Source organism: Amblyomma mixtum, chromosome 5, assembly GCF_055824585.1.
Source record: "Amblyomma mixtum isolate Tamu chromosome 5, ASM5582458v1, whole genome shotgun sequence".
Taxonomy (NCBI): Eukaryota; Metazoa; Arthropoda; class Arachnida; order Ixodida; family Ixodidae; genus Amblyomma; species Amblyomma mixtum.
The window spans coordinates 43,135,530-43,155,478 of NC_143016.1; the positions used below are offsets into that span (position 1 = coordinate 43,135,530).

The window sequence follows — 19,949 nt, forward strand, 5'->3', positions numbered from 1 at the left end:
CAATCTCGGACTGTTCCGTCACAGAGCCACGCAGTGCAGCCAGTTTGTGGCACAGCAGCCATCATCTCGTCTGCCTTGGCCGAACGGCTTGCGCTATGAAATCGGAAGGGGTCGAGTACCGCGGAAGGAGCCAAGAAAGCGCGTTTCTCGCGTTTGTTCACCGACAAATGACTTGGATGCGAAATATTTTGGGTTCGCCGCAAAATGCGTTCTGTTTCACAAAAGCCAAGGCTGTTGTTGGTCGTATTTTTGGATCTGCACCAACCGCAGTTTCGGATCTGCACATGAATCGCCATAGACCCGGCCCAAACGGCCCGGCCTTCAACTCTTCTGCCATGTTTCGGTCGTCGTGAGGGTAGCAGCCGCGTGGCTTTTTGATACGTGGGAACGTACTCTTACAACGTCTACAATCCCTGTCCCAACGAAGAGCCTTATAAGAAGGCCATCCATTTTGACAGTCTTCGTTTAAATCCTTTACGCCTTGAGAACTTGTGTCAGCCATTACGCATTGAAAAGAAAGGACTTGGACAGGGGGGGAAATGTCGGACTGCGTACAAGGAGAGCCAATTCTGGGGCTTCTTTTGTTGCTCGTAAACATTTGCTTTACATTGTATTCGGGATCTGATTTGGTATCTTACTCCCGAACAAGGAAAGAACTGAAAGCAGAAAAGGCCCGAGATCCATGAAGCAAGTTTGGAACACTGGAACTTTACAGGCATCACAGTCACAACGCGAAACCCGTAACCGTACTTCAGTCGGATACAACTCAAGAGCCAAGCGGCTTTTCCCTCTCAAAGGACTACCTTACAGCCTACGCCGTCGGCTGATTTTTGTGCTAGCGTGACAAAGCGGGGGGGGGGGGGGGGGGGGGGAGAGGGTGGAAGCAGTTGATAAGGGATAGTCCCCCGCTGCCCTGTCACCCCACTCCCTGCATTGTCACACTATAGCAAGCTCACAAGAATCAACCGACGGTGTAGGCTGTGAGGTAGTCCTTTGAGGGGAAAAGCCGCTCGTCTCTTGAGTTGTATTTGACTGTAGTAATAAAAACGAGGATGAGGGGAATGACCAGCATGAGTGAGTGCATGACTCCACTGCTGAACGGCGCAGGAACAACGGTCACACTGATTTTCCAGTTTCCCGGAGCAACAAATAAACTGAGTACGCGAGGGAGGACTGAGCAGCGCCGTCCTCCGTGCGTTCTTGGCACCATTTATGGTTTCACAAGATGAGGCTTCCTTTCGCTCCGCCATACCAACACCCTTAAATGACGTCCTTGATCCACAGCTTGATTCTTCTCTTTCCCCCTTTACGTCTCCTCTTTCCTTTCTCTCAGATCATGGTAGCCAACCGGAACCCCCTTCTGCTGAACAGCAGCGTATTTCGCCTTCCTCACTCTCTCCCTCACCCTGCAGTTCATGCCAAGAATACATATATACGTAACTTCTTAACTGTAGTGGCAAACAGTCCATGCAGTCTGTATTTATAGAAAAGAAAAACAGGAGATCGTGAGGGAAAAACATTTCTTCGACCTGTTTAGAACTCTAATTGTTTAGCAGGACGCCACTCGACAAGCTGAGGACGATCACTCGTTGCTGAGTAGCGGTGCTTTAAAGCGCCAAGGCTGTTTATTTAGGTAAACTGGTTTCGCCTGAATACCCATGCAGCACACACTTTGCACCCGCCGCGCAGGATGGCTCATGACCAGCAAAGCTGCACCGGCTGTTGTAATCGCGCCTGCAGACCACGCCCTGCCGCGAACCCGGTGCGCAAACGGAGATCCCTTTCTCCTCCGGCTGCCAACGAATGCAGTCCCGGTTTTCAACCCCCCTCTTCTCCAACCATCGCAGACACGCTGGCGTCTTCCCGGCTCGCTCGCGACGCTCCGGCGGTCGTAATCCCTCTAATACCTTCGCCTATACACGACTGGTGTGCCCGGGACGGCTGAGGCAGATCTCTAATCCTTCCAGGTATCCAGGGCTCATCTGTTACCTTACACGCCCCGCCGCAAGCGGGCTAGCTCTCGCATGCATTCCGCTTGGCAGCAGCGTGCTCGTAACGCGGCTGGGGAAGGCATGTCATAAGAGCGCATCGTTCTTCCTGCCAGTCGGAAACGCTCCGTCCGCTGCGTGCCAATCATTGCATGACTCGCGAGGGGCGTTTGATCGCACTTGCTGTTATAGTAGACACGAAAGACGCGAAATAGATATCCATGCATCGGGTATCGAGAGGTTCGGGTACACGGCGCATGCACAATATGGCACCAACCAAAACGTATGATGTGCCTGCACGTTTTGAGAACGTATGCTGTGCATTCAACGTAGTAAGTCAGTAAGAGTCAGAATGTGGAGACAATAAACAACAAGCATATAACCCTTTAAACACACTCAAGCGAAGTTGAAACTGAAGCTGCCGGCAGTAGACTAACGCCCGGTCGTTCCGTTTGCTATTTCTTTCGCACGTATCACCAGAGTTCACACCTGCAAGCGTTCCGCCAATTCCTTCACCTCCTGCATCAATGCAGTTCTTGCAACGAAAACACACATGCCATGCCACCCGGTTACGCACAAACACCATTTAATGTCCCACAGCACACCTCAGTACAGATGATACGCACTCGAATGACTCGTATGCAGCACCAACCGCTATCTCGGTCTCAACGCCGCTGCGCGCGCGCTAGGCACCTTGACCGCGCCCTCGAACGAAGCGAGAGCGCGACAAACGAGCGCTCAAGGTGTCAACGTGAGAGATCGCGTAGGAAGATTTCAGCATGGAATGCTTGTGCGTTGCTGGAAAAAACCTTTAACACGCATCGGCCGGGATAGCAAGCACTGTTCGAAGCCGGTACACAGCAGGCACAAGGGTTACGTCCATATATATATATATATATATATATATATATGTATGTATCTATCTATGTGTGTGTGTGTGTGTGTGTGTGTGTGTGTGTGTGTGTGTGTGTGTGTGTGTGTGTGTGTGTGTGTGTGTGTGTGTGTGTGTGTGTGCGCGTGCATGCGCGCGCGCAAAGTGCTCGACTGCTGCGACAGGTCACGCGGTAAGCGAAGAAAAATAAGGCACACAAATGCGAAGGAAAAAGCGTGGAATGTCCGTCGGCATAATCTTGGAGAGAGGGGGGCCATTTATCATGGCTCAATCCCTCCGGGTAATGACGGCGTCGTGAGAGCATCGGCGCCTCCTCGCGGACGACGCTCACGCGGCGGCCCAACAGGGCGGCCACGCCACCAGAGCGCAACGATAGGCGCTGCCGCTGCGCACCTCGGGCATTGCGTCGCTTCTCTCCGCCGCCGTATATGTATGCAAGGCGGAGGGACGACGGTCGGCAGGCACATGGGAAGATATCTTATTCCGCGCATACGAGCCCCGATCTTCTCTACCGCCATGCATATGCGCGCCGCGCAAACCGCCGTCGGCCGGAAGAGCGAGACCTGCACCGAGGAGGAACGCGAGCAGCTCCTTTATCTCCTCCCCTCTCCCTCTTGGCTCGGGATACGCGATTATTCGGAGGCGGTGATCGACGGCGCCAACTGCACCGCACGTATTTCGCATCTCCCCACGGCAGCTGTGCCGGAAGCGGAGATCCTGTAGCTGTGCACTTACGCGCGAAGCTCGCCGGTCGTTGAGAACAAAGTGCGTGGGGCATGCACACCTTGGTGCCCCTATGCGCGTTCACGTTTAGTTAAGGAGTACTCAAGTGTAAAAATGCGCTCATATGCTGCTTGAATCGCCACGCCGGCCTCGGCCTCTGCGTGAAACAACCTGCTTACTGTGCCTCACAAGTGGAGTCGCATGCACTTATGCTACGCACAGCACAGTTCTTTCAATGCGTTAATTAGATAAAGAATCTACGAAATCAAAAATTTACCCATAACTTTATTCATCTACTGATAGTCCTCTTTTATCCAGGAGGCACAAGACGAAGCTATAGCCCTTTACTTTGAGAAACATGCATGTCCATGTACCCAAAACCTGAATGCAAAACAGCTAAGTTTTATGCTGGCCATAAGATTCTGAGTCAGAGGCTGAAACATAAACTCTGCCAACAACATTCGCAGACATTTCGTGATGGCGTTACCTAGTAGTTCACACTAGTTCATGCTAGCTAAACTACGGGTGCGTATGATGGAATTTCGCTAACGCGAGCGTTGACATGATCTGAAAACTAATAGATCTCAGATCATACGTGCTGATATCATGCAAGTCTTCTCCATGCTCCAGAACGGTGATGCAAGGGTTGACAAATTGCACACCGGAATGCAAATTCTCATCGAACCTATGCAGGTTTCTGAGCATCATTTCATCACCTTTCTTTTCAGAGATAAGTCTGACCGTATAGCGTTCGAATGAGTGCTTGTTAGCCAGTACCATAAAGTTCCATTGGCATAACGGTTTGAAGGGGGTGCAGCGTCCCAAAGCGACTCAGGCTATGAGGGACTCTGTGGTGAACAACTTCTGAAATTTCGACCACCTGGGGATCTTTAACGTGCACTGACATCGCACAACACACGGGCCTCTAGAATTTCGCCTCCATCGAAATTCGACAACCGAGGCCGGCATCGAACCCGCGTCCTTCAAGTCAGCAGCCGAGCGCCGTGACCACTGAGCCACCGCGGCCGCCTCCATTGGCATAACATAGCCACGATGCGCATGAAGAAAGCCAACCGATTCCATTTAGCGCATTCCCGATACTGCAGAGCAGTGAAGAGTGCCTTGCTGACTCCAGCACTGCAAAACCGGTCCTCCCACCGTCAAGGAATATACGAACCAAGCCATCGGTCTGAAATCAGGACTGCCTCGAACTCGGATTCGGCCAGATTTGCATGATGGCGAATTCACTGTGGCTTTTCCCATTCAGGGACGCACATTCGTTAGGCCAAGTCTTTGCAGCGGTGCGCAGACGAATTCGACCATAGGTCGTTTTTTTTTTCTTTTTGTCTAGCCGGCAACTGTGGTGCACATTTCAGTTCACCTAGAAGGGAGGGAACCCCTCAATTGCGATTAAACTGTGATTAGGCCCCACGTATGATTTTCTGTTTTCTACGAAGCATTCTTGGAAAGGAACCGGCCTCGTAAATCGCTCTTTAAAGTGCGTCAAGTAAGCAAGAAACCTTAGAGGCAAGCTACGCGTTCCCGTTCACACTGGTACGCACTGTACATGCTCAATGGACGTGATCAAGCTGGCTGCACAAGCGCAGCAACGCCGTCTAATCACGGAGTCATCGAGCTCAACCAGGAGCACTGCGATCTAAATCACATGTCCAACATTCCAGGACAAAAATATTGAAAATTGTAAAACTCTAAGACATGTTACGGAAATATTGAAGGTAAAAGGTTCATTCTTATATGTAGGAAAATCTTTCTTCCATAGTGCTTCGATAGTTCGCATCGAACAGTTAAGACTGCCATGGAAAACCAATTAGGAACGCTTTCGACGGCAGAAATAACGTTTGTTTACAGAAAAAAAAAATTTCAAGATTGCCGTCGGGTGATCTGTAGATATACTGATTGCTATAGTGAAACATTTCATTACACGAAAGAATTGCGTACATGAACGGTTTACGGCTCAAAAACGCTTTTGTCCAGAATTGTTGGGTACGGATCTGGAACTGCCCGCAGTCCCTACCCGCGAGTCACTTCATTGCCGACTCTGATCATTGGGAAGCTCTAATTAGCACAGCCCCAACCCGGGGACGCAGATCAAGTTCCTTCAGCTGGCTGAAGACACCGCCGCTGCCCAGGGGATAGCGGCCGTCGTTTAATCGGGGGCGGCTTCGGGTCGCTGCTTTGTACACGCCGGTAATAAAGTTTCACCACCACCACCTCCACTAAATGCACTTGACGCCACGAATTCCGGAGCGTGCCTTCCTCGGAACGCGCGCGTGCACACGGGCGAAATTGTTCTAAATACGTGCAGACCCCGATGGGACCTTTTATTTGGGGGAGCGCCTTTTCCGCGTTCCGGCCGCCGGTTCACGCAATCGGCGTTTGGTTGCGAAGCACGTCGCCGCCGCGGCAGCCGCCACTCGGCACGTACGCTCTCCGATAAGGCCGCCCTTCTCTGCGGTGCATGGAGGCGTCCGTGAAAAAGCTCCGCATGATGCCCCAAGCACGGTGCGCGCACGCAGAGGACTAAGTAAAGCGCGAAAGGCGTACGAGCGAGGGTTTCATATTTCATAGGTCGAGATGGCATTGCCCCGTCTCACCGCCCGAGCAAGTGTGAGCGGGCCGGCCACTGGAAACGAAGGATATGCCGACCTCCCTTATGCCTGGCCCATCACCTCAGACGCTGTGGGGACCGCAGGAATTACTACTATGCATCTATAGGCGTTATAAGCAAGCGGTACGACGACAAGCGATAGGCGCTGTAATGCCACCTCCGTTTACGTGACCGGAAAAATCCAGCACTAATATACAAGTGCAAAGCAGAGCCCGTTTTTAATGACGGATCGAACGGTTCTTTCAGACAGAGCTTCTTACATATTAGACTTACAGTAGTACGTAATTTCGCATGGCTTGAAAGTGGAACTCAAATAGTGTAGCGAGATCTACCCCCATCTTCTTTGTTCCAACTGTGCTGTGGCTATAAATGTGCTTTTCTATAAACTGCATAGCTTCGACTCTCGTTTACACGAGAGGACACTCGGCGTTTCAGCACCCTAAAAGCCATTGGGTCGCTTTTCGGTCTGAAAACGTAAAAATGATAGCTACAGGTGCGGGGGATGAACATTTTCCACCCGCTGTTCTAATGCCGCAAGACACGATCGCAGAGATGCAGGGATGCTTCATGCTAACAGGTGCCGCGTTCGCGATCATCATCAGCCTGACTACGCCCATTGCAAGGCAAAGGCCTCTCCCATGTCTCTCCAAAAAGAGTATATCCACTCGGCAGCTACAGAAGCCTAGCGATTCCAAGCACCTTTTGTCAACGTTAAAAATGGTTTGGCGACCACTACTGATTCTGCCTGTTCGCAGGCGTACGGCCACAAAGCAATCGACTCGCGGCCGTGTGTTCTGGTCCGTCACTCGCGCCATGCACGGTCTCGTAAAGGAGCCTCGGCTCGAGCAACGACTTGCGCCGGATGCCTGGTGACTGCACGCGCTCAGCGCAGAGGCCACTGAAGTGTGACCGCGCGCTTCGGAACTACACTCCGGATTAAAACACAACACAACAAACGTAAAAATTGCTAACGAGGCATTTCAATTGCTCCGCATTTTTTCACGGGCGGCTCTTCTGAAGCAGCTAATTTGTGCCCGATTAAGACAAATCGGCGTCCTCTTGAATTCTTCAATGCACTCACTACATGACTACCGATGTTCCTCAGGTGGTTAGAGATCGACTAACGCCAGCAAACGATGCACATCTCCTCCGCAGGATACACCTGCAGCAGCTGCTCTGCTCTACATATTCCCCGGGCTATGCGTAGACAACGGAACCAATTCTGGTGCATCTGTGGGAGCAAACTTTACAAACACGCAGCTTCAGCCAACAGCTAGAGCGACTCACCTCCACCGGGTTCCCTCTGAAATGTCTTAAAGGCTGTGGTAGGGAACCTAAGCGATCAGTTAAAGAAGCAGCTCGCTTACAAGGGCCCGTCACTGGGCGCTTCACTTAAAAAAGAGGGAGGAAAAAAGAAGGCGCACCACCTATCCTTAATTGCCACATGTTCTCCCACCACCTCAAGGCAATCGAGCAAGGCGCCAACGTGGACGCGACGTTGTATGCCCCTAACAAGCTTTCTGTGCTTTGCAACTCATCGACCTGCCTTACAGAGAGTCGGCGCATGTAGCACGAAGTTCGTGCCGTGCGCTGTCGGAGTTGGCTTGCTTCCCCTAAATGACGCGCTCTTCATTGGCCAAACAAGTAGGTCCGTCAGTGATGGCCTGTGAACGCCAATATAACGCGGAGAAAGTGATTTCTGGGCACCTCGGTGTCCACTGCAGGGATTCCGGCTCCCTGCCATCCTTGAGAAGCTGTCCCATATTCAGACAAAGCGGCAATCGACTTATTAGGAAAATCATAGAAGTCTTGAAGAGTAAAAGCGCCAAAGTCCACAGCGCGAGGGTCCCTTCGATCGCATGCACAGGAAGAGAAAGGGCGAACGTTTAGCTATTGGGAATGGACATGGGGTTTTCTTAGTCGTGTGCCCTTCATCCGTCCCGATGACTTCAGTCGTCGGTGTTCTTGCCTTTCGAGGGCAAGAACATCGCAAGGGCAAGAACTCCTGCTCCCCGTTATTTTCTGCACACTTTTTCCCTGCTTCATCAACCCCCCTTCCCGGGTGTACGCAGCCGCAGCCCCGTATGTTCTGCTGTCCCTTGCTCCCCTTCCGCATCTGCTCTTCCCAACGTTTATTTTATAGTTGCTTGGCGCGCGTTCATTTGCAGCCTCGCTCCGCTGTGCTTACAAATGATTTTCGCTCTTCGCGCCTTGAAAGTTTCCCGAGGGTGCCTTGCTTAGGGACGATTTTTCAGAAGAACTGGGCGAGTTGGTGAAAGCTTACAATTCTAAACTAGAGTGCGTGTTTCTTGCTCAGTCGTCGTTCTTCGCGCTGTTCAAAATGCTAGACGATTTTTCGCGGCTGGTCTTTGAGAACAAGTGCCGCGTTTGTTTGTTCTCGCCCCCTGTGGAGTCACGCCCTTTGTCACCCCTCCATAATTCCGCCCCATCGAAATAAATGCCGAGCTGAAAGTCGGCACCAGTCCGCGCTGTTTAGATCGCCTTTCCTCACCGCGGGGAGGCGGCCGGATCACTTGGGTGAAGTCGGTGCCTGAGGTCAGCCATGGATGCGGCCGCGATTGGACACGTCGAGTGTCTTCAGCCCGGCTATCCGGCGGAGCTCCTTGCGACCGGACCTAACAGATTAGCCACAGCTTCCCCTGCTTTCTCTAGTCTCTTCGACCGTGCAGATATAGATCTCTGTATCTCGCAGTTTACTTTTTCGTTCAGTCGCGAGGTCATTTATGCATTATTTCTCGATCATTACGCTGCTGTTATCCTTTTGTTAATTCCACCATGCTCCCGAGTTTTTTCTTACCTACGTAACTTTGCGATTTCTCAGTTGTGGAAGCTTCAGTGCCTTAGCTTTTGGTAATTACGTTCTTAATATTATTCTTTGAGCGTGGCAATGTTTTGTCGCAGCTTGATTCAGGGTGCAGTGTTCTGCGGTCCTAGGTGTCGTGTGCGTTCCATGCCATCGGTTCGACTGAGGGCTACCGTTGGTGGCTTTTTCTTCGCCAAACTGGTTACTTTACGACCCCATCTAGCGGTGAGATTTTCGGGTTAGCTCCCTGGCTACTGAACTTCTACTTTGGCGCATTCATTCGGATTTTTTTTTTTCAACCCCACAATCCCCACCGGCGGGGACGGTGTGCATCGAGACACTTCTACGCGCCTAGGGAGCCTGCATGCGTGACTTTAAAAAAGGTGACATCTTCAGGGAGAAGACTTCACTCGACCAAGAGGCCATGAGAGAACGCTGCTCCCAGTTCTTTTTCTTTCGTGCAGTGAATCATTATTGAAATCTAGCGCTGTGTGCGTGCCCAATTAGTCCGTGTCCTGATCGGCCTACTTATTTCTTCATATATTGCACCAAGAAGCCCAAGTGTAACTGGACGCTTTCGAATTAAGAAGTTTTCACGGCCCGACTCTCCCGGAACAGTTTGTATTAGCCACTGCCGGGTGGGGGGGGGGGGGGGGGGGGGGGGAAGCGCCAGCCTGAACCGGCTCATGATCGGCTACAGCATGAGTGCACTACCTGTGTTATTTCTTGTGGCTGCTGAGGACTTCGGAGAGCTAAGTTTAAAAGAGTCATGTGGCTGGACACAGCTGAAAGCGGAGGCAATGAAGAATAGGAACATCGGGATCTATCGGCTGCAAGTAAATACACAACTCGCATGTTTAAACTGCTGATTGTGAGGGCGGGCTAATGAAGTGAAGGTGAAGGAGGGCGAGCAAATTTTGCGAAGGGTGAGGACGGTCCAGGGAATTTTGCAAAATGAGGGCGAGGGAGGAAAGGCGAAAACAAAGGTCCACCTCTGGATGCCGCGCGTGTCTTGTCTCTTCCTTCTGTGCCCTTGTAAACCTTGCGCCCCAAAATACATCATGAACAGCTTCCCACCTGCCCCGCTTTCTATTCTGCAGAACCTATTCTGCTTTACTTCCGTAACTGCAAGTACATAACGCGGCAATATGGTGCCCGGCTCCCTCGTCAGACTACCATATCCCACCATTCAGAGTCACCACCGCGGGGCAATTAACTGGCGAAGTTGCGCCGCCCCGCAGGAAAGCGACAGCACCCCAGCCACCTGCGACTCCCTCCCAAGCTTTCTGTAATCCCCCGTCGCGGCCAAGGCAGTGGGTTACGTCACCCCATCTCCGGCATAGAAAGGGAAGCCAGTTCCTGAGCTCGGACCAAGCCGCTGTCAGAAGGGCGGCTCACGGGTGAGCGGGTTTCAAACGAGTGAGGACAAAAAAATAAAAAGACAGGGGGGGAGAAGGGTAAGAAAGCAGAATAACGCCAAGATAATGCAAGGTCGCAACATGAGCAATCTCTCCCTCCCGTGATAAACTGCCGGCGCAAGCAAGCATATAACGGCTTATCAAAGCTTCCGCAGGGACAATGCCAAGTGGGACGTTTGCGCAACCCTTTTGCTTCGTACTATAAACATCTCGCGTACGATGTGCTCACGCTTCGAACGCGCCGGCGCGAAACTTCGTATAAGACATCTTCGCGCGCTTACTATGGTCAACAAGCAACCATGTCAGCGAAATTTTGTGTGTGCGCAACAGAACGCCCACACCACGTGCATCAACTGCTGTTTTTATCAAGTGTGGTGCAATTAGCCACCCTGTCGGCTCAAAAGCTGCTTATGCCAATCTTTTGGGTCGTAAATATATAAGAAGCAGTAGCCTTGCTATAATACGGTAACGCCACCACGCATAGTGGGCTGGCCTGCACGTGGCAGTGTGTGCAATCACAGCAGCTCGCTGAAAGGACTGTGTTGCATCGCAAGCTAGCGGGTACGTGGCTTGCTGTGTGTAGTTGATGCAATATACAAATGCCACCACACCTACCCATGTTTCTGGATGTCGTGAGCATGAACTGTAAAATGATTACCGCTAAGGTAACAACAGAGACAATAGGCTGTTCAAACTTCAAGCACTAAAGCTTAGCAGGGTTCCTTGCAATTATTTTTTTAACGTAAAGTGAACTCCATGCCTGTGTTCTTCCAAATCTTGTCCTTGGCTCAGCCTGCACCAAGCATTCCCTCTTTAGACGGCGCTGGTTAGGCTGGCACTCAAGCTTAGTACGATCAGTTTCTCAAATAACAGCGCGAAATGATGTTCGCGGCTACGCTTCTATTGCAGGGCTCACCAGTATTTTCCCCATTTAGTCACTAAAATTACATTCGCTATACCAGCGGGCCGAACGAAAAATATACGAAAGTACAAAGCTTGCCCCATCATTGTGGCTAAGTGCCGTACGAAATGATATCGGTTCGCGACACTGAAACACACCGACCGATATCAAAACTAGGAAAAAACTTTCACATTTAGCTTTAAGCCACTATAGATCTGGTCGCGAGATCGCTGCAAGATTTCTGCAGGCAAACACAAACGATGCTTTCGCGGTGCTCGTTCGGGCGAGCTCGGAAAACAACAGACATGATATAAATAACGCAGAGAAAGAAAAACCGAAAATATAAGGTCAGTTTCTCCCGATTCCGCAGAGTCAAGACGAAATAAAAAGGCTTGCGGCTCATTCTAGCGATGTTCGCACAGTACGCGTGCCACTTAACGCAGGCGCTTTCTGTGAATAATGCATGCGCTCTGACATTCTTCGCCTTGCGAATACCAGTGAGCACGCGAGGTGCACACGGAAAGAGACAATAAAGGCATTGAGGACGGCGTCTCCTTGCTTCACGGCAAAATTTCTCTCTTGTCTCGCTCAAAGTGACGCGATAGTTAAGCTTCTCTGTTTTAAAGCACGGGAGACGTCATTAAACCTTTACGCTACGCCGTGAAGAATCAGCGCACAATGCCACCGTTGCTAATTCAATACATGTACCGTGGCTAGATCCGAGCACGAAGGAAAGATAATAATATATAAGATATGAAGATCCCAGATACCCAGGTAGCACCTTACTTTCCGCCATACGGCTGGCAGCGACGGATTGGCATCAGAACGCGAGGCGTATGCGCCCGCTAAAGCTGTCCAGATGCATATATGCGACCCCGAGAGCTTTATGCACGCAGCTTCACAGCAGCTTTTTTTTTTTTCGCATTCCTTGGCCAGCGACGCGCCATCCCCGCGCTATGAATATGTATATTGCGCAGCGGTTCGATTCCCACAAAACGTTGCGTACGCCGCTCGCATCTGCATGCGCAAATGACGAAGGTCGCTCCCGCGCGATTCGACTGCGAGGGATGGCCGTAATCACTAAGCAGACGCACTGAGCGCAGGCGGCGGCGATCCAAGACGCAGCCATGTGGATAAGCGCGGGGGAAGACCGCAGCGGTCGGCCACGGGAGGGCGAACCAAACGAAAGCAGAAGAAAAAACCGACGAACATTGCAAAAAGGACAGAATGGAGAGTCGGGGGGAGGTGACAAGAGGATTAGGGCCCCGCGGCGCGCATTCACTGGGGACGAGGAGAGGTGAGGAGCCATAAAGGGAACAAGGTCGTATTGAAAAAAGCCGGTGACGACGCCGCGCCGAGGGTATTTAGCGGGCTTTGAAGTTCTTGGAGGAACGAGCTGAGCGCGGATTTAGCTGGGACAGGGCACAAAGCGAATGGCAAGACAGCGGAGGTAAGTAATGAGCACCTTTTTTTTTTGCTTCATTTAACTTACGGTGTATGGTAGAGAGACGGTCAGATCAGTTGGCTGCTTATGTACGGCGCGCATAACACGGTGCGTACCACGGAGCTGCGAGCGAATTTAACAAGTGCGTTTTTCTACCAACGCGAGGGAATTACAGCGGGGCCGGTCTCTGTAGGCGCCAGCGCTCATAACAGTGGGGTCCTCGAACCTCTCATATTCAATTACGCCTACTCTAAAAGTGCTGAATATACAAAACATAAAAGAGAACTCGCTTATCGAGTTGTTTGTACAGCCACTAACAAATACAGCACGACAGCTGGTTTCTCGTGTGAACTGTACATACAGTGAAAACTGTCAGCCATCAAGATCACACGAGTGTAAGATAAGCTTCACATGGCAACACGCCATGTCTGATACAGGGAACAGTGGTGCACGTTCTTGCGAGAGGTTTTGACATCGCCGCCTATACGTGCAGTAATGGTGTGCAGGTGCACAGCTAAAGGGAACACCGTACGGAAACACTAAGAACTAGCGACGTATGCAACCTCTACAAATCGATGTTTCCAAGCTTTAAACGTAAGCAGCTGTCCACAACAGCGCTCAAAAAGCATGTATCAAATAAAACAAGTATCGCAATTTTACAGCTTAACGGTTGCCCGGAAATGATTTAGAACGTTAATTACGCTGCTTGAACAGGTGCACTCTGCCCCGATGACATATTTAGAGACAACAGCATCTAAACGGTGAAGAATAAAGCAGTGCTTGGGCCTTGACATCAGTCAAATAAAGCCAAGTTATCCATGGCACACCACGGGTACCCTTTACTATGCACCGCAGAGACCTAACCTGTTTCCGCAAGTTATGTCTTTATTAGCCCGCCAACTCCACGGTGAATTAAAAAGTTCGAGTGCTGACGACTCCTAGGTTAACGTTCATAAAGTTTGCCCCGCTCTTTGTAGTGCGACGGAATTCGTGCCAGACGGGACTCGCGAAGGCCACATGGCAGAGGCTAGAAACGAAACGGAGTCGCGTTGCACCGACAGTGGTCCCGGGAAAAGGCGGACGCGGCCGTGTTTACGTGCAATTGCCGCGAAGATGCTGCTTTATTTGCAAATGCCTCCTGGCGGCCGAGCAAGTCTCTGAAGCAGTTGACGACAAGCGCGCTGTCGACGTGACCTTGAGCCACGCGAGCAGCAGAAAGGCGAGATCGCGCAAGGCCAAGCGACGCGTGTAACAGCGGCGTGGTCCCCGACGTAACGCGAAGACACGAGGCGGGGAATGTGTATGTACGCAGCAGAATAAAGCGCAGCACTCACGCACCACACCGTTCGTTAAAAGAGGGCACATTCGCTTAGGATGAGGCAAAAGGCACGTCCTACCTTTTGGAGCAGAAGCAGAGCCCGCAATCACGTGGCGTCGAACGCGCCGTGGAGCACAAGGCACACAAACATCGAACAAAACAGAGAGCAACATCGCGGATGACACCGGTGCAGGCAGGGGCGGCGACCCCGGCGGGGGCAACAAATACGCACACGACACTGGGGGAGGAAAGAAGGAAGGGGGGATGCAACACACGAGCAAGTGGACGGGGAAGGGGGTTTGGGACAGCACGACGGCGACGAACAACGACGAGCGTGTGGGTTTGAGGAGGGGGGAGTAAGGGCTGCATCGGACACGTACCCTCTCGACGCATGCCCATTTTGAGACACTTTTTGAGGCGGCAGTATTGGCACTGGTTCCGATGGTGCTGGTCGATGGGGCAGTTTCGGTTTCCGCGGCACGTGTACGTCAAGTTCCTGCGCACGCTGCGCTTGAAGAACGACTTGCATCCCTCGCACGTGAACTGGCCGTAGTGCTTGCCCGAGCTCTTGTCGCCGCAGACGACGCACTCGATGTTCGCGTGCTGGCCGTTCTTGTCCGACGATGAGGACGAGTGCGGTGTGCCCGGCGGCAGCGGCGGCGGCAGGCCGATCACCAGGTCGGCCGGGTCCACGGGGTCCCTCCAGGGCGTCATGGCGAGCGCCATGATGTGCTGCGTCGCGCGGCCCCAGCAGCGCGCGCGCGCACGCTACGCGCACAGGCTCCGGCGGCGTCGGCAGCGGCGGCAGCAGCAGCAGCAGGAGCCAGGCCACCTCCGGCCGGCCATGGTTCACGGGGCCGATTAGTGGCGTCTGTGTGCGCGGCGCCCCCCGCGCGGCCGCGGTCGTGCCCTGGCGGGATCTCTCGGGGCACGGGCGGGACCCCGGCGCTCATTGGCTGCCGGGGCCACTCGACGGGCCGCTGCGCATGCGCACAGGTCCCGCCTCCCCCGGACGCCCCCCTGGCGCGCCGCCGCCACCTCAGCGCGCGCTGCTGCCGGGCAACGAGGAGGCTGCTGGTGAGGCGCCGTCGGGGAGGGAGGCGGCGGGTGAGAGGTGCGGAAACCTGGCGAACCGGGACCCTGGGTCGCCTCTCCCGAGTTGAGAGGTCGCCAAGCGCACGTTCTCGGCGCGCGCCGCTGCTGTTGATGCGGTAGCGGTCGCTTTTTGTCGCCGCCGTGCACGGGCTTGATGATCGCAGACGCGCCTGCCTGCACCGAAGTGCGGGTGCCGGTTTTTCTTCTCGCCGCGCGCACGTGGGTGACACTGCTTGCTGCGCTTTGGGGTTCTACGGACGCCCCTTACAATGCTGGCGGTGGTTTCGTTTTGGTGGGCTGGGCTGCCTACGGATTTGATGTATGGGTGCGCTCATGATCTCTCAGCGATTTATATCTGTGACATTTCAGTTCAGTTTAATCTTCGTCGTTTTTTTTTTTATACAGACATTGTTATTTTCAGTCCATGCGTCGAACTGAGACCTTCAAATTGTTATTCAGAGGGCAATTCACTTACTCAGAGGGCAATCAAGGGCTAGATTCCGAAACGAGCTTCTGATATTTCTGGTGCAATTGATTTACAAATCGCGACACACGTCTTGACGAGTGCCTTCTGCACAAAGCACCATAATTACACTTTCATATCAGATCCGCCCACGAATGAGAACGAGGGACGCTCTTAGAGCACTCTACAACCTTCGTGGGTGAGTCCGTGCTCGGTTCCTTCGAGGCTTACGAACTTCCAGCATTCATCTCGTCATCCCTTTCTTCCTCCTCCACATAGCTCCAACCATGTTCAGTAGACCCATTTGGTCATCATCGTTATTTCTTATGCCTGACGAGCTTTCTGCACGACAGCAGCCCCATGCTTAGCTGCAGCAGGTGCTCCTAACCTATGCCATACTGAATCCCTTCGAACGAAAAGGAACAGTATTTTGGCCTGGACAATAACGAAGCTGTAGAGAATTAAGCTGTGCTCCACTCTTGCTGGTATGAGCTCTCAAGAGCAACGAACATTGAAGTAAACGTTTTGGCGGGCTATAATTAATGAACCATCCCGTATTGAACAGCGCGAACAAAGACAGGCACAAGCGTTGCCTGTTACCTCGCCTCTTCTTTATGACGCCGGTCACCCGCACCCGCAGACACTTTCCGCTAGAAATGGAAATATTCATGAGCCTAATTTTCATGAGCAAATGGATAGCAAAAAGAAATACTATTCTTGTTCGCAAATGAAACTGCTGGAGACCTCGGCAGAAAAGTATCCACTTGAAATGCCATCAGTCAGTCGCCCCCTTTAAGATTTTTCCTTCATGAAAAACTAGCGGCAGCTGCGGCTGAGGCGTTGGGCAACTTAAGTTTCAGGGACTTTATGTGCATTAAGAGGGTTTCAAATTGGGCTGGTTGGTAGTTAACATGGCTTTATGTGCAGTGGGCGCGATTTCTCCGGTTGAATGCTGCCTGTCGCCGCCGTATTGCCATGCAAGCGGAGTGCGAGAACGCTTCCGGGCTCACATTCATGGGGCACGTTCGAACATACTCGGGGGTCAGGGGCGGGTTTGCGTGTTGCTCTTGGAGGGCGCGTTTGGGCAGGAGGAGGAACAACTTTATTTAAAAAGAACAAAAGGTCCTCAATGGTGGGCTCCTACTTGTCCAGAGCTCTGTCCACTATAGCCATGTGTGGCCAGCGGGTTGAGCAGCCCGCAGAGCGGCCTCCCGTGAAGAGGGGGAGGGTAGGGGGCATTCCCACAGGCAGAGTATGAGGGGGGCCTTGGCCGTACCACTTGTTGAGCAGAGCTGGAGGGTCAAGGTAGGGTGACAGCGATGAAGGAGGTAAGGTGAGATGTAGCAGATTGTCTGCAGTTGCTGCGCACTGTATTTTGAATCTAGTGTACTGTGGGAGGGAGAAGCGGCGGTTTTTGTTGTGAATGGTGATTTGCTGGTATTCGAGTAGAGCCCTTGAGGTTTTCTGCGTGGGGTTTGGGTGTCCGGTCTTCCGGGTCCCTGAGGGATAGTTCTCGAGCCAGCGCATCAACGCGCTGATTGCCAGGGATCGAGGCATTGTAGGCATTGGATTGTTTGCCTTAATTTGTTCTTATCTTCAGCACGAGCCGTTTTTTTCTGTCTAATTTGATAATTATGGTCATGGCCTGAGTCATGAATGTAAAATTCCTTAACATATACCATATGAAGCAACTTGAGGTAATACAGCTTTCATATTTCAAGAAATGCTTCGGCGCGGCAGACAAGGACAAAACGTAGAAAAACACCACAGAGCGTCATGTGGTGTTTTGTCCTTGTCTGCCGCGCCGAAGCAGTTCTTGAAATATGTATGACCAACTGGCCTACAAAACAACCCTTCTCAATACAGCTTTCCATTGCGTGTTTGAATTTTTTCCTTCCGCTGCTGCTTGGGCCCCTTGTGGGTCTCCTTGGGGGTGAAGTGAGGTGTACAGAGTCGATCACACATATATATATAGAGCGCTCGACAGGTGCCGCCCGGTGGAAATAATGCAAAGTTCTAAGGAAGGTATCGAGTTCGACTGATAATACTTGCGCTGGGGAGAAGCCTAATAGACATGTGCACCACACAGGCACCAGCGCCTTACCCCCAGCAAAGCAGCTGCGATAAGATTTAACTTCATCTGCTCCCCAGCACACCGCTCGAGCGCTCTTGTGTGATCGACTCGTTACACCTTTGGTTGGAGGGAGGCAGGGCCGGAGGGATGAAGTTGGTCGAGAGGGAAAGCGGGGTGGTAGGTTCACCAGTAGAGGCCTTCTGAACGGTTGCGATGGGTGGTCTGGTGGAGGCTCGTGAGTGGGAGATGCATTCTTACCGGAGGATAGAGGCTTCACACACCCGCGTGCGCACACGCACGAACGCACAAACACACACAGCCTCACGCACATGCACGCACACGCAAAGACCATGGGCTTGTAGCAATAAAAGGTTCTATTGCTAACACAGCAAGATAAAAAGAACTGCGACAACGCTCATAGCACCGTTATCAAACGTAAACTTGAGTTGCATACTCGCCCTACATTGCACGCAGTGACAGTAAGGAAGGAGTGAATGAAAACAAAGCACACCGACAAGTGCGCTCACTCTCAACCTACAATCTCTATAAAGTACCAGCACTAGAATTACAGCAGTGCAGATGTAAGCACAATTTAAACTGCAAAATAAAGTTGGGAATTTTAAACGAATTTTGACTGATCATTCACTCAGAAAGACTTTTCAGGCAGAAAAGGGAAGATAATAATGAAAGTAGGGCATTGCTGCATTCCCGGAATGAATGAATGAATGAATGAATGAATGAATGAATGAATGAATGAATGAATGAATGAATGAAAACCATTTCGTGTTCAATAGAAGTATTATCAAGCTTGGTGGGCAGATCTGCTAGTCCAGGACTCCTGCGGCTGCTGCGGCGATACAGGCCCGGTCCGTCAGTCTAGGTTGATCTTATTGGTGAGGGCTGCAGAGCGCTCCATCGCACTGCTCCGTTGGGGCGATCGGTATTTGAGCGACTGCTGTTATGTGTTAGGAGCCCCGTGTTATGTGATAAAGTGCTGGTAGATCCCCGCACCAAGCGCAGTGGTCCCGGAAATGGCTGGGATGAATTTTGTGTAAAATAACGAGGTTTGGAAATATGTTGGCCTTGCCATTGCCACCAGCGGGCCGACTGCTCCCTTCTATACTTGGAGTGACGTGTGGAAACACTGAAGCGGAACGATGTGGTTTGAGCCAGAATATAGATGTTCTGAACTATATATCATCGGTCCGTTGTCACGGTTTATCATTCCCTTATCTCTGAACAGAGTTCTGGAAACTCTTCATCACTTTTTGCGTTCGGGAACAGCTTACACGAAACACTTTCTGCACAGAACTGCCCGCGTCGACAGCCCACAGTCAGTCGTGAAGGCGAGGATGTGGCTCGTTTACTATTGGATTGCCCAGAGCATGACGGTCACAGGAAGGAGGGCCTCGTCACAAGAGATCCAGCAGTCTTGTATATAGGGCTGTTAGGCCCATGGCCAACGGGTACGCAGCAAAAACCGGAAATCATGGCGCTGAATTCATCCCTCGAGGACAGCAGCATCCTTAGGAATTACTAATGGTATCTTCGGCGTGTCGAAATCAGGCGCTCTGACGACATTCGGCTCGCTGGTTCCGAGCGCTCCCCTCCCGTTCTGAGTGCCTTGCCTCGAGGCACTGCGACTTTCAGAGCAGCTGGATGCTCTGGGTCACGTGGGTTCTTTCAACCAATCCCAGCATAGCACCAGCACGGTGGCCATATACGATGGAGCGCGGACGCTGGTGGCGGGTGGCGCAGTGGCTGTGTGACAGTGTTTTTATGTTCTTGAATTCGAGTTCTGCCCAAGCTTCGCTTCAACGAAGTACATCAGTATCTGCCGCTGTTCCGGAGCGTTTCTTCGCTGCGCATAGCAGCAGAGATGATCGCGATAACATCGGGGACTAAAACAGCGGCATTGGCAAATATATATGGTGGAAGCCGTACGTGGGGCCTTCTGCGGTGCCTTTGCGCGTGCATTTTTGACGATACAACTTTGCGGCTCCACTGTTGAGCCTATGCAAGTGGAGTGGAGATGTTCAGTAAAGTATGTAGTGCAAAAATTTGCGCGTGCACAGCGACAGTGCAATTTATTGCTTGCGAGCTTATCTCGTGATGGCGGTGCTGTCCAAGCGGGAAAACCACGTTCCGGTGCCGATGAATGAGCTGTTTGTCAGCGAGTG

The 19,949-nt window shown here is 52.0% G+C and overlaps 1 protein-coding gene across 3 annotated transcripts in view; it reads right to left on the minus strand.

The window, feature by feature from the left end:
- svp (COUP transcription factor 2) overlaps positions 1-15,076 on the minus strand; it is a 165,130-nt gene extending 150,054 nt beyond the window's left edge. Inside the window, exon 1 of one of the 3 annotated variants that reach the window (XM_089544215.1) lies at positions 14,518-15,076. In XM_089544215.1, the coding sequence (XP_089400341.1) occupies positions 14,518-14,863 (346 nt within the window). In that variant the 5' untranslated portion in view covers positions 14,864-15,076. The other 2 variants (XM_089544216.1, XM_089544217.1) reach the window with 2 other exon arrangements.
- Between the last annotated feature and the right edge of the window lie 4,873 nt (positions 15,077-19,949).